The following is a 15,595-nucleotide window of genomic DNA, read 5'->3' as shown; positions in this document are numbered from 1 at the left end:
ACACTAAGCCTCAATTCACGAATGATTTGTAAAAGAGTTTTAAGATTTGTTCCAAAAGAGAACTTTCAAACATGTTTTGAGCAGTATCTCCATCATCAGAAAAATGTGAATTTTATGAAGTAAGAAAATGCCTCTCGCAGAGATACTGCAGGAGTGAAGAGCATGGACTCTGGACCCAGACAGCCTAATTAACCTCCTGGAATTCACAACTACTACCAGTATGTGACCTAGTCCACAGGACTGAGCCTTTCAGTGCCTTACTTTCCTTATTTTTTATTTATTTATTTTTTTGCAGTACGCGGGCCTCTCACTATTGTGGCCTCTCCTGTTGCGGAGCACAGGCTCCGGATGCGCAGGCTCAGCGACCATGGCTCACGGGCCCAGCCGCTCCATGGCATGTGGGATCTTCCCGGACCGGGGCACGAACCTGCGTCCCCTGCATCGGCAGGCAGACTCTCAACCACTGCGCCACCAGGGAAGCCCACTTTCCTTATTTTTAAAATGGGGATAAGAGGGGCGTCCCTGGTGGCACAGTGGTTAAGTATCTGCCTGCCAATGCAGGGGACATGGGTTCGATCCCTAGTCTGGGAAGATCCCACATGCCACGGAGCAACTAAGCCCAAGTGCCACAACTACTGAGCCTGTGCTCTAGAGCTCATGAGCCACAACTATTGAAGCCTGCGCACCTACAGCCCATGCTCCGCAACAAGAGAAGCCACTGCAGTGAGAAGGCCACACATCGCAACGAAGAGTAGCCCCCACTCACTGCAACTAGAGAAAGCCCGTGCGCAGCAACAAAGACCCAATGCAGCCAATAAATAAATAAATAAATAAATAAAGTGTGGATAAGAGCACCAACCTGATGAAGTTGTTGCATGATTAAATTAATGAATACATGTAAAGAGTTTTTACAGCATTTATATAACTGATAATTGTAATTACCTAACTAGATTCATAAATTCTGTACCCCACTCCTGACAGGAAAAATATCTCATTATTTTACCTTCACCTATCTGAAGTTTTGACAAGGTTGTGAGGCTAAGTTACAAAGTTAAAATAAGTTAGTTCTATTCATGTTGGATAAAATAATTTAATAATGTCTGAGAAGAGTTCGTTTCATAAATAATGGCTCTGAATTTCTCTTTAAATCTTGCTTTGTATATATTTTATTATTATAATGGTATATAAGAATTATAATAAAGATTAGATTTTGTTTGAAAAATTTTACCTGAATGAATGAGAAGAGCTTCCATGTCCATACATACAATCTCTGATACAGAATGCACAGGTGTGTCCACAATCAAATCCATACAGCCTGCTGGTTGCATGAGGTGTAACTAGAGAGGGCCCTATAAAGCTGACACTGCATCTCAAACCATCCAAGGTCAAGCTGCATATCATCTTGTCATTTCACTTCTTGTCATTTCACTTCATTTTCCTTTCCTGTTTCATTGTTAACCCATTTCCACTGCCCATTTGTCATGCTTCTACATTGTACATTGTTCCCAAACAGAATGAAGTAGTTTGTTTGCTTGATCCAAGATAAAGAAAAGAGGTAGAAATTTTTCAAGTGAAAATCCCTTTGATGAAAGAGATTCATCCTATTTAATGTGCAACGGTATGTCTGTAAACATAGCCTAATAGACCTCTGTGAATTGGAACTGTTCTTTCATTCATTCATAAAACATTTATTGAGTGCCTGTACATGCAAGGCACCCTTTAGCCTCAGAACAAAACAAGTCCTTCCCTTTGTTTGGACAAAAAATGCCCCTTCCCATCAATATATAATATGTCAAGTGATGACCAAGTGCAACAGAGGAAAACGAAGCAAGGTAAGTGGACTGTGCTGGGGGTGCTACTTTAGATACAGTGGTCCCAGAAGGCCTCTCTAAGGAGGTGGCATCTGAGCAAAGACCTGAATGGCAAGTACAAAGTCCAGTACTGACCAGTGTGGCTGGAACAGAGAGAATGCAGGGAGAGTGGTAGGCAATGGTATTTGCATTTATTTTTGCTTCGCTCTCACAGCTTCTGGGACACTGATTTCTCTAGGACAGATCATACAAGGCCATGTAGGGTCTCATAAGGACTCTGGCTCTTACTCCAAAGTGAGATGGGAAACGAGTGATGTGATACGGGTATGGCAGACATTACTGATATATGATATTATTGATATATGATAATATGATATTATTAAGCATTTCTTACAGGATTGTACTGACTCTGTCAAGAACAGGCTGTAGAAAGGCAAGGGTAGAGTCAGGAGACTGGCAACCACAGAGTGGGGATGAATGATCCAGGTAAGAAATGATGGCAGCTGGGATCAAGATGTTAACTATAGACATGGTTGGAATATGGTTACATTTGGAATTAACTTCTCACTGTCATTTCTGGGCCTTAATTCATATAGTTCTTTAGTGCAATCTCTAACTTTGTACCTATCACAGCATATAATGATTATGTTTATGTATATCAGCCTCCTCCAGGTAAAAGTTGTCCAAAAGTCAGTCATCCTCTGATTACTCTTGTATTTCTAATTTCTAGTATGCTGAAGGTACCCAATAAATATCTTTGGAGTAAGTGCATCCTTCTGGATATGGATTAGCATAGTTTTTAAAGACAGTTTCAAATCCAGAGAGGACAACCTGAACCATGGAATTATTTAGAAAACATTTTTAGAGAAATCGGTAACCCAGTAGGCGTAGGAGGGAATGAGGAGTACGTGCAAATGTTAGTTTTAAATTAAATAATTAGAGTCCTCACAAACGTCATCCATATATGTTGGTCTGGTTTCTTGACTACTTCATTTTAATAAAATAGGTATTAAGTGCTTGATTAAATGTTGATATCATAAAATAATTCTAGGAAAAAATTATATCTTTATAATATGCATGTGTGTATAAAAAAAAAACAGAGCAAAGAATCCAGTAATAATTTTACCCACTGAAGTGGTCCACTGACCAAATTGCCAAAAGAGAGTTGCAAAATCCATTTTAACATATGATAAGTCACTGTCCTATATCTATATCATACATACAAATATTCGCAAGTGTAAACCTATAAGCCTGGCTAATAAATTGGAGTTGAGATTCTAATTTTTTTCAGTTAAATATAATTTGTTAGGCAGCAGTTAAACCTAATTTGTGAAGATACCTACACTGACTCTTGTGACAGTAACCTCCATCATTACCATACACTCTTTGACCTTCAAGGCATGTATAGACTATTAAGTTCAAAACTTTTACAGTATAATGTGATCCTTTGAAAATGGATCATTCTCAGTGGGTATAGCAAGTAAAGTTTTAAAAAGGGAAGGGGAGAGAAGTATTCCATTTGGAGGCATGCTCCTACATTTATTATGTTTGAGCAACATAGACAAAGCCAATGTGGCTACAGAATGTGGGTTATATGCTATAGCTCTGCAGATAATGGAGTTGTTTTTTGGAAGACTGCCTTTATATGAAAATAGGCAGACATGGAAATTCGGAATGAATGTACATAAACAGGGAAATATGGACAGTCTATGAATAAAACTTGGTTTTATATATTAACTTTCTGAAATAACTCCCATACCTATTTTTCACTGGGTATCAAAGACATCACCTAATTGGAACAAAACGGCTCTATGTTATACTTTGAACAATGATCTCATTGTGTTCAAATTAGGTTTCAAAGGTCTAGAAGGAGGAAAACCAAAAACATCATGATACTGTTACACCAGAGCCTAAGCAAGTCATAAAAAGTAGCTAATCAATTTATAAGAAAGGAGGACACAAAGTAGACATTAGTTAATTAGGTATGAAACAGGTACATTTTTCTATATAACATCATAACAGGAGCAAAAGCTAACTTACTGTGGAGTTTACAAGAAATTTAGAAAGTTATTTACAATGACAGTCATAGGAGTTCTCTACACAGATCCTGATCTCTCTCTCTCTCTCTCTCTCTCTCTCTCTCTCTCTCTCTCTCTCTCACACACACACACACACACACACACACTTTTCAGGCTATTTAGGATGACTTGACAACTCTTTCTGATAAGTCAAGTAATTAGTTAAAATATTTTAGAAGATTTTGTTGTAGCTCTCACTGTTGTTGTTTTAACTAAGTTATTGTAAGCCCAGAAAAACTTTTTTTCTAGCGTAAAAGTAGCCTGACAAACTTTAAATATAGGGTGGAAGTTGGAGTACATTTTTTCATGAAAGATTAAGTTAAATAATAGTAACAGTAAAAAATGAAAGCACTGAAAAGAAAGAAGAGGAACCCAAGTTGGAGAGGAAGAAGTAAAACTGTCACTGTTCACCGATGACATGATACTATAGATAGAAAATCCTGAACACACCACCACCAGAAAACTACTAGAGCTCAACAATGAATTCAGTAATGCTGCAGAATACAAAATTAATATACAGAAATCTGTTGCATTTCTATACACTAAAAATGAATCATCAGAAAGATAAATTAAGGAAACAACCCCATTTACAATCACATATAAAGAATAAAATACCTAGGAATAAACTTACCTAAAGAGGTAACAGACGTGTACATGGAAAACTATAAGACACTGATGAAATAAATTGAAGATGACACAAATAGATGGAAAGATTTACTGTGTTCATGGACTGGAAGAATTAATATTGTTAAAATGACCATACTACCCAAGGCAATCTACAGATTCAATTCAATCTCTATCAAAATGCCAAATGCATTTTTACAAAGCTAGAACAATTAAAAAATTTGTATGGAAACACAAAAGAACCCAAATAGCCAAAACAATCTTGAGAAAGAACAGGCCTGGAGGAGTCATGCGCTCTGATTTCAGACTATACTACAAAGCTACAGGAATCAAAACAGTATGGTACTGGCACAAAAACAGATGCAGATCAATGCAACAAAATAGAGAGCCCAGAAGTAAATCCATGCATTTATGGTCAATTAATTTATGACAAAGGAGGCAATAACATACAATGGAGAAAAGACAGTCTCTTCAATAAGTACTGCTGGGAAAACTGGACAACTACATGTAAAAGAATGAAATTAGAACATTCTCTAACACCATATACAAAAATAAACTCAAAGTGGATTACAGACCTAAATGTAAGACCAGACACTATAAAATTCCTAGAGGAAAACCTAGGCAGAACATTCTTTGACAGAAATCATAGCAATATTTTTTGGATCTGTTTCCTAAAGTAAAGGAAATAAAAGCAAAAATAAACAAATGGGACCTAATGAAACTTAAAAGCTTTTGAACAGCAAAGGAAACCATTGACAAAACAAAAGGACAATCTACTGAATAGAAGAAAATATTTGCAAATGACACAACCAATAAGGGATTAGTATACAACATATATAAATGGCTCATACAGCTCAACATCAAAACAAACAAACAAAGAAACCTGATTGAAAAATGGGCAAAAGAACTGAATAGACATTTTTCCAAATGTAATTTCTTTTACAGCGCCACTTAATTATTATTATTTAAACTATTATTTAATAAATGTAACATTTGTAAATGGATAATGTATATTAATTTTTACCTATTTCGAGGCTCCATAACTTGAATAGTCTGAATATCTTGGTTAAGCCCACCATAAGGTGCCTTTGCCCCTCTCATTACAAATACTCAAATTGAAAAGTTAGTGTCTAAAGGAGATTATCCCCAAGTGCATTTCAAATTCATTCCTATTCCAATATAAAGAAGGAAAAGTTGATTTAAAGTAATCAATGTGGCACAACATAAACATTAATTATTTCCAGAATATTCTGCATGTTAATTCAGGTCATCCAGTTGAACTTAGATGTTATCCACTCCTCCTATGAGTTGAGTTCTCATCTACTGCCTGCACTCAGAGACAGTCAAATCCTATCGCCAGCATATTCAGCCCCACAAAGAGCTAGGGAATTAACCTTAGGATGCTGGTTTCTGTGGAAGACTGGACACACACCGTAGTCTTTGTTCATATGTAGCCATCGCATGCATGATCATTTATTCCCACAGTGCTTTGTCATCGACCTTTTCCACACTGCTTCATTGTCTTAGGCAGAGAAACTTGTAAAACATCACTGAATGGTGGCACTCCCCACTTAAGGATGATTCCATTTTGAGGAGAAAATATTGCTCAACACCACTTTAGTGCTAAACATCAGCAAATCTTCTAATTGGCATCAACTGTCTTTTCCCTTCCTTTCTCCTTATTCCCTCAGCCCCCTATATCACTATCCACTAAGAGTCCCCACTTTAATTCTGAGTCAGGCTCTGCTTCACGCTCTCCTTTGGTATAATTCCATGTATTACCACTTGCATCATTCTCACCTTAGCAACTCGTCCCTAGACACATTCCAAACTTAGAATATTCTCTTCTTTCTTAGGAAAACTCCCTTGTCCTAGGTTGCCACATTCCATGCTACTTTAGAAAAATTAGCATATGCTACTACATTAATATGTACAAATAACATTACCTACTCTGCCCACAAAGTGACAACTTAACATTTAGGATTATAATTACCCAAAGGTGAACTACTACTGCTGGAAATTTTCAGGTAAATTTGTAGGAAGGTAATCATTCCAGACAGCTGACTGTCTTTGAATGTTCTTCAAATCCCTTAAGTGTTTGCTGATGTACTAGAAATAACATACAATACTCCACCAAAGGCTGATGGTCTGTTTGTCATACATGTTTTTTACCCCTCCAGTGTTCTTTCCCTTTCTAGGTGTTAGTCACGGTAGTTTACAACATGGTATTTAGACACGTTACAGAGACCAGAGTCAAGTCATGCTAACAGCCTTCTTTGGTGAAGGCTTCTTCTTGGCAAGAGAATTGGGAAAAGCAGATGGTGAATGTCACACTGGATCAGCTGTGCTGTATGGCCAACACGTAAGGGTCCCAGTGGACCCTGTGTTGTCCACCCTGGGCATTAGGCAGCGACACACACCTGACTTAGCCTGCTCTTATGCAGAGCAACCACTGAACACTGTTATTGCTTTGATGAAAAGAGCCCTGTGGATTGTTTTTGATCTGCATATTAAGAAAGACGAGAAAGCCAGGTTATTTCTCAGAAGCAGCAAGAAAGACATTTTCCCTGGAAAATGTGCAAGATACATCTCTGCTGGAAAACACACACACAGAGACAAAACAAAACAAACAAAAAATCCTTTCATCCAGAATCTGTGGCTTTCTTTCTTGTATTCCTCAGCACACGTGAATGTGTGAAAATGCACCACATTCAGACGTGCAGCCTGATCGAGTAATAATCTCTTATAATGTTCCTCTATTTAAAGCAACAAACAGATGGAGGGTTTATGAGCACGGCTGGTAAAAGTAAAAGCAAATGATTGTAATAGTTGTACTTTTAATAGGATTCCCCACAATTGAAAACATTATTCCTCAAGGAACAAATTGTTCTATAAAATTACATTACTTAGGAAAGAGACAGTCTGCCCTGACTTTGCTGAGGCAACAGAGGACTCCCAGGACAGCCTGTACTGTAGGGGGCTCTCAAGTCAGATGGGTGTCCTGGGAGAGAGGACACAGGGATGCTTGGCACCATGATCCCCAAAGAAAAAGCTCAGTGGAATAGGGTCAAAAGCAGAAAGACCAAGCGGTGAAAGGGGGTATGAAATATGTCTGAGCTTGCATTGAATTTATTACCTTTTAATTCTTTACTTTGAAATACGACATTTGGGAAATTCCTAGAGATTTAAGATAAGCATGCCACATTGCTTCTCCCTCTGCCAATTCAGACCAAAATCTAGCTCAAGCACAGAAAATCTTGCTTAACAAACAGTGGAACTGTAAACAACCCAATACAAGTTCATTATCATTATCCCTCTTTTAAGAGTAACAAAACTCACTGTAATTCTATCATTAAGATGAATATACTGTCGTGAGGGCCATTACGTAAATTATAATTAAAGCTAATCTCAGTTAAAGTTATTACACCATTTTGGAAGAAAATAAACAACCCAAAGAGAGGGAAACAGTGTGGTCAATAACTCACTCCAAAAATATTTTTTGCCTCCAAAGCTCGCATTGAGGGAGACATTCCTGTGCATGATACAAATGGTTCTGACATTAAGAAAAGTAAACAAGTAAGAAAAATAAAGATGGAAAAATTCTGTAGTCAGTTCACAAGTGCTTTTTTATTGTTTGAGGCAGGGTTAAAGCCTTTTATAAAGACAAGGATATATGTGCTGCTAGATTGGATGTGACATTGGACTAGTCTAGCTGCCCTTGCACAGAACTCTGGCTGCCCATAATATGCCATGGACAAAACATGTGTTGGTGCTTCCAAACAAAGAACCAGGGTGGGACTGAATACAACTCATTTAAAGCATTATCCCAATGCTGTTTTGTAGATCAAACAGAGCAAAGGTACTCGACTCTGGTTATTAACGGATTTGAGAGATAAAGCCAAACATTCAATATCCTCTAATAATTAATGGTCTTAAGGAGTTCCATCTAAATTTGTCTCGATAACTGATCACCAAGTGTTGTGTAATCTGCAAGACGGACTGCTGCCAGCCCCAGCGCAAGTCATTCAAGGACTGTGTTGACTCAGTAGGCCAGAGGCCATGTAAATGGACTAAAACAGAGAAAGTAGGTTCTTCTTGGGTGTCTCAGGGGTTCTGAGTCTTTTGTTTTTAGAAATATTTTATTTTCCAGTGATTTTTGCAGGTTCTGAGTCTTTAAAGACTTTTACCATAGCAGCTCTCTAGTCATTTGGTATCTGTAACTGGGAAGGATTCTCTTTCATGTTTTGCTGTCCTCAAACTAACCGAATACTGGGAGACCCAGGACAATGAACCTGGTCTAAATAAAAGCAAAAATAAACGCTATTGTGCCAAGAGCAAGAAGCCTTTCAAACATCTTCTACTGGTGTACCAGTATCTTAAATGGAATTACAGCCACCCAACCAGTATGATCACGCTTACTTTCCTTGTAACATTAGGGCTGGAATAGAGCCAAAGGTGCACAAAGACCATCTCACAAGCTGTGGATTTCATTTCTGAGAGATTCTGAGGAATATACCAAGTTCAAAGGGTTTTGTGCCTTTTATTAAAAACTGTCTGGTCTGGTGAGCGTTTTCTGCAGTCTTCACTCTCCTTTTTAACTTCCTGACCTATCACTCTATCTTTTGTCACCTCACTCCCTGTAAATAGCACCCAAAGGAGCAAGCCAGCTTCAAACACACATATGGCCATAGACATAGCTGGGAGGGTGTGTGGTTAAAAATAAATAAATAAGAGCCTTTGGTACAACCAGAACCCGGTGTTGTGAAAGATGCCTGACACTGACTAGTAATCAGGGCAAGAAGTGGATTTCTAAGTGAACAAAATATGATAAAGTCCATGTTTTTGTAGTCAGGGATTTAGGGAAAGCAATTTACTCCAATACACGAATGCTAAGAACACAAAGCTCACCATAAACGCACAACGTGTCTAAGAACTTACCTCTTCTGTTCTCTGAGAAACTGCAAACTGAAGTGCATTGCCCGTGATAAAGATGCTAAAGGCTGATGGGGGTGGGGTGGGAGGGGACCATGCAGAATACAAGACGTTAAGATTTAAGGGAAATAAGGGAGTAGAGCCTTCCTTTAAACTGGGACTCTTTCACTGAAAATAAAGCCTCAGCACGATGGTATTAGGAGGAGCTCTACTCAATAGGCAAGCTAAAGACACAGTCTCGCTCACTTGACTAAAGCCACTGAGCATGTTTAGGGAGGCCCCAGGTGTGACCTCTGCTCCCCTGTGAGCAGTGGAGGGGCCAGGCAATCTATCATGGTGTTCATCCTGTCAGCCCTGGTGCTTCACCACCGCTGTCTGTCACTGTGGTGGATGAGACCTGCTTAAGGGCAATCATGTCAATCTCTATGTGACCACTCAGTCTAAGGCAGAAGGATGATCTTGACAGGCCTGGCAAAGTCAGCAGAAGGTACCAAAAGCTGACGTCATAGCTTTCCCACAGAAAAGCGATGTGGGCCATTGTCTTTTCGTTTAGCTTTTTCTTTATTTTTGCTTTCCCTTTTTTCTTTTATTCTCATGTCACTGGCTAAGGCATACAGAACTTGCCTTCAGAGCTGGTCATCGCGGATAAACCTGTTGCCCTCTGAGTTTTTCCCATAGTAAACATAGTGACATTTCCCCAGGATACCTGCAAATAAAAAGATACACATCATTACAGGTGGCAGAAGTAGTATAGCAAGGAAACATAGGTGCTGCAAGGCAGAAATACAACACAATCACAGATCACATGCATGGGTGGCAGCAAATGGATTAAGCCCCAGAAGGGAAGGACCCTATTTTCTTGTCCTCAGAGTTGACACTCAAATAAAATGTCACCAGAGCACAGGCTCCTAGGAATAACACTTTCCTGCATGATTTCTTTTCCACATTTTAGAGAATTTTCTAGTTTGGCCAATTACTTCTCAAAACAAAGCAAAACCCTCTTCCCTCTCCAAGTTCTCTTGGTAGAATTTCTAAAAATGGAAAATTAAGAGTTTAAAGATGGGCCCAGCCCAAACAAAAGATATAAAACAATCTTCCCAGAATGTGGCTCTTTTCAAATTCTTTATCATGAATCAATTTTGTTAATTTCCAGAGAGAACCTTCCAAATCCCAGCAGACATCAAGTACATAATGGATGATTAAGGAAGAATTGTGGTATTCACAAAATGCCACATGGAAAGTAACAGAGCCCCTGACATTAAATGGCTTCCTCTTACAGGGGAATCCTTCTTCTTACAGGGGAATCCTGAACTGTATTCTCAGGTTGGAATGCACTTGATTTTCATCTTCAGTTTTACTTTAAATAGTTTTGTGGCTCCATATACAGCTTTCCTGTCATTCACGGAGATCATAAGAGGACTTAACTATAAACAATGCCCCTAGAATAAGGCCAAACCTTTCAATCAACTCAATATTTATTCTAAGTATCTATAAGAAATCACCTGCCACAGTTATTTTGACAGTATTAAGTACTAAGTATTAGTACTTAGTATTAAGTATTAAGTAAACATCAGTTTTTCCAAGAAAATATCTGTAACTACAATTTGCTTTTTGCCACCTTGGGTTTTTTTCAATTTTAGAAAAACAAACTTAAAATTCAGCTTCATGGAATTGTCTTATTACTAATACTCTGTGAGTCTCTGAAGTGTGCATAACCAGAAAAAAAAGAAACAACCCAAAGAAGTGTACATAAAACATAAACTCATGAGCTACAAATCTGTCTGTAAAAATAGCTTTCTATATACATGTTTTTTCCCCATTATTTTGACGATAGTGTGAAACCAGCAACCACCATCTACTATTCATCTGGGATAAATTAGCACTTGAAATTATTCAGGTTCTTCAAATCAGAAGTCCTTCGTGGTAAATACTTCGGTCATTGTACAGGAGATGTTTCTCCACTACAGAACTGTAGACCGTATTCTTAAACATGGATTAAAAATGACTCTCAGAAACTTTTAATGACAAGGCAGATGCTCCTTGGTTCAGACCTTGGGACAAAGTGGAGAATTGCTGGGGTCTCAGAATCTCTGCAAGCTGGCAATAGGGAGGGGATGACATCATTCCATGGCCTCAGACTGGGCCGTGAGCTGGCTGTCATCACCTCCATTTCCTGCCATGGTCCCCTGAGCAAGTTCACTGTGGACCACTCTTCCCCTTTGGCTATGCTTTTTCCTTGGCCCCCAACCCCCAAGTTCTGCTTTTCAGTATTGGTCTGGAGCCTGGAAACATTGAGCTTGGATGAAACCTCCCTGAGACCCTTCTTGGGGCCTAAATTATTCTTTTGGTGGTTGTCACTGAGCTGTTCCCTTTATTGTGCTGAATTACGTAGCACCTGGAGTTGTGCTAATATTGTCACCAATGCTAGGACGGGTCTGTGGGCATGGCCGTGGAGGCTGCATTCCAGGAACAGCATCCCCTGCAGGCCTGGGTGGGAGTGTTTCAGAAGTCTCTGAAAATCTGCAAGGGGCTTCCTTGAACATAACTGATTCCAATAAACCCTCAAGAATCTGGAAGGATGAGGCCGAGGGATGTTAATTTCTTTCTACAGCACCAGGACAGCAGGAATTTTTATAAAAAGGAATGGATAGGGCCGTCAAGTATTATAAAGAACATAGAAGAGAAGGAAAGGCAGACACACACACACACACGCACGCACACACACACGCACACACAACACACCAGCGGGTGCGTTTGCTCCGGGAAACTCTCCAGCACATTCTGGGTTGAATTCTTTTCTCTGTGCTCTCTCCATGGTAAACCTCAACTGCAGACCTTGCCTAGTCTAGATACAACCTGGACAGCAAGTGCCCTTCTGGAAACAGGCTGGATATTCCTGAACATGGGCCATAATGTGGAGGAAGGTGACATGTTCTGAGCCACACTGCCCAGCCCTGCTTTCTGATCAGCATTGAAAAAAGTCCTTTTTAAGGCCTGCCCTGTTCCTCTGGGCCTGGAAGCAAGAATGTTTATAGACACCCTGGTGAGAGAGGGCTGTTTGATGAATGCAGGAGACTGTGGCAAAGTGTCAGAGCTTGGAAAACGAGGCAAGGACATGAGGTATTAACATTGTCAATGATCTCTTGACGGGAAAACAGATACCGTGCTCACCCTCAGATTTAAATAGACATCGAGTGCATTAATGACAGGAGGGCCGACTTCAAACAAAGGGGCTGTGTGGTGGGGGGCAGAACGCATCTCTGGGCTGGCAATAACCTGATCTGAAAAGACAGTGTCAGGACTCGAGACAGGCCCAGGATTGTGTGTGGTGACAGAAAACAGAGATGCTGACAGAGATACCAAAGCCATATTATGCCAAGGATATTCTAACGCTGTCTGCCCCGCTAACGAAAGCTGACATCACTCCCTAGCACTTGGGGTCTTCTTCGCCTTCTCCAGCAGAACGTTTCTCCCCAGACATCATTACAAAACTCGCTGTCGTGGCCAAGTTCCTGGCAGCCCTGTTCTGTCAGAGCGCTGGGGTCACGAGGCCCGAGGATGACCTCAGTCAATCTAAATTTGGGCTCTGCAGGAGGACCACACTCATCCCCCACCGATATCCCGGCTACTTGGGGTGATCAGAGCGCCAACGTGTGAGGAGCTGTCACCTTGAATAAAATCCGGAAAGGGAAGGCACTCAGTCTGCGGGCTCCTCCAGGAGGCGCGGGGACAGCCTGGCAGCCGACAATGAAATCCAGCTGCTGTCGCTGCTCCCCTGGGGAGACAGGGGGGCCGGCTAGTGACAGTTAAAATCAGATGAGATTTTTGAACTTGAACCGCCTACGATTGCTTAAATTAACCAGGTGGTTGCCTCCACTGAGACGCCTACCTGAGCTCACAGCTCAGAAGGGATTACCCCCCCAAATGGGACTTTTGTATTTAATAAATAAGTAAGTAAATAACATTAACAAGGGAGGGAAAAAAACCCCGCCCAGTCCCATGTGTGGCCATAAGACTTCACTTATCACGAAGGTTATTTGTAAACTCATAGGAGCTGCTCATAAATGAAGGCACGTGGTGACTGTGGGTTTCTCTCTTCTGCTCTCACCCTGGCCTTCCTCCTTCCAACACGGCAACTGCCATAAACTGAGAAAATTTACAGAGGAAACAGTTTGCTTGCAAAGAACATTTTGACAGGGAGGCGCTCCGAGGCTGGAATTCAGGAACCCGCGGGTGGTGACTCGGTAGGCGGTGGTTTCTGTGTACATCTGCAATGCATTCCCTTGTTTGTGTCTCCCCGAACTCTACACGTCTTGGGACTAGAAGGGGAACAACACATTTAATGGCGTATGTAGTGTTTTTAATTAAAATATCTGGCATTGCCCATAATAAACGAAGCAGGCTTGCCATGCATCAGGCTGACATGTAGCTGTCTGTGGGGGGTTTCTTTTGGGAGGCCCTGGAAAAATGACAGTGCCCTGTCCCCTCGGGAATCCTCTCCTGCCAAATGAGGCCCCTAATTTTTCTTAAGTAGCCGGCTCTGCCATTGCCGTAAGTTCTTAAACCTATAGTTATGGAAAAAAATGTACTGGGAAGAATCTGTTTTAAAGAGGTCCTTTTTCTTTTAGATGTTTCCCCTCACTGGAATGAGTGTTCTACTTATACAGGTTAAGTTATGACCTTGGGGCTGCCTGCGGGGGGTGGGAATCAGCCTCTTTTCTTAGATGCCCCACTGTGATGGTGGCAGGGACAATATTAAGGAAAACCCTGAGTGTCCTGGGAAGGACGTCTTTGCACAGCCATGCAGAGTCCAGCAAACACCTCAGGACTCCCTGACCTTCTGGATGGCCTCACCCTACCATCTATTTAGTAAGGGGAGGTGGAGAAAGGCCTGTATTTAAATCCAGCTCTATCCCTAACAGTTAAGTGACCATGTGCACATACCTTTCCCTCACTGGGCTGGTTTCTCCATTTGTAAAATGAGGGCAAGGGGCCAGGTATCCCAGATTTCCACCTTAGTTCTGAAACAGATGATTTAGCATTTCTGAATGTTTCCCTTATGAAGATAAGGACGCCAGGTACCATATTGCCTGATGTAGGAGGCAGAGCCAGTGGTCAGTTAATCAAAATTTGATTTGGACCAAGGCAGCTCTTGAAACCCATCCAGTCCATTTTCCCATTAGATATAGAAGGGGAGCTCTGCTGGACCTCAAAATCCCCAAGGAAAGAATTTCCACTAACTTTCCTGCAACCTGTATTTCATACCCAGAGCTGGGAAGTGCTTACCACTAATTAGCCTATATCTCCCTAGCTTTGACATAAGCTCTAGTCTTCTAACTCCATATTCAGCAGAACTAAAGACTACATATCAGAGTAAGTGGTCTACCATTAATATTTTAGCTGTGAAAGAATAATCATCTTTACTCATACAAATGCGAAAACTTATCTGATGATGGAGTATGGGTTGGACCAATAAATTCATATTTGTAAAACAGAAAAAGTAAAATATCAATTTTATTATCACTATTAATGTTAGTTTCGGTAATCGTTGTTTTATACGCTATTATCACAAAGGTTTGTAAGTGTAACTGTGCAACGACAAACAGATTTTAATCTGTTTGTGGTCACTAGCACCTTCCAACTAGTGCTACAAAACAGGCAAGGGGCAGGGGGCTCCTCATGGAACTCCTGTTCTCCAATCTGTATGAGGAAAGCAAGGAACTAGCCTCTTCACGGCCTCTGAAGAGCGATGACAGTGTTGTGAAGAAGTAGGTGGGCCCAGAGACGGAAAGAGTATTCAGAGAGCCTTCCTGTCTATTATGGAAGGTTCCACGTGACACCATACATACCATTAACATGTCACCTCTACAATAATCCCTCCTCCCCAATTTCTAACACCAGGTGGTTGAAACAGTGCTTAGTACCAAGGAGGTGTTCAATAAATATTTGAATAGATACATTAATCAATACCATTAAATACCACAATTTAAACAGAATCCACAAAGTAAGGAATTTCAATTGTTAAACACTCAATTTTAACCTCTGTTAAGACGACAGGCATTTGAAATTTTTAAAAACTATACACCGCTTAAATGCTTGCCTTACTAAAGGAGAGGGCAAAGTAACAGAAGGCAACAGCCTCAATTCCTC

General features: G+C 40.5%; 1 protein-coding gene across 2 annotated transcripts in view; it reads right to left on the bottom strand.

Moving 5' to 3' along the window:
* Window positions 1-532: 532 nt before the first annotated feature.
* Window positions 533-15,595, bottom strand: part of LRMDA (leucine rich melanocyte differentiation associated) — a 1,113,439-nt gene continuing 1,098,376 nt past the window's right edge. For both annotated transcript variants that reach the window (XM_089897239.1, XM_089897242.1), the window contains one exon: window positions 533-10,151. In XM_089897239.1, coding sequence (XP_089753365.1) covers window positions 10,072-10,151 — 80 coding nt within the window. In that variant the 3' untranslated portion in view covers window positions 533-10,071. The remainder of the gene's footprint in view (window positions 10,152-15,595) is intronic.

This window comes from Delphinapterus leucas, chromosome 16 (genome assembly GCF_059928025.1).
Source record: "Delphinapterus leucas isolate spDelLeu-1000000601 "Yukka" chromosome 16, BTC_Dleu_Yukka2, whole genome shotgun sequence".
Classification (NCBI taxonomy): Eukaryota; Metazoa; Chordata; class Mammalia; order Artiodactyla; family Monodontidae; genus Delphinapterus; species Delphinapterus leucas.
The sequence above is the reverse complement of the archived record's forward strand: the minus strand, read 5'-3'. Positions and strand labels throughout refer to the sequence as shown.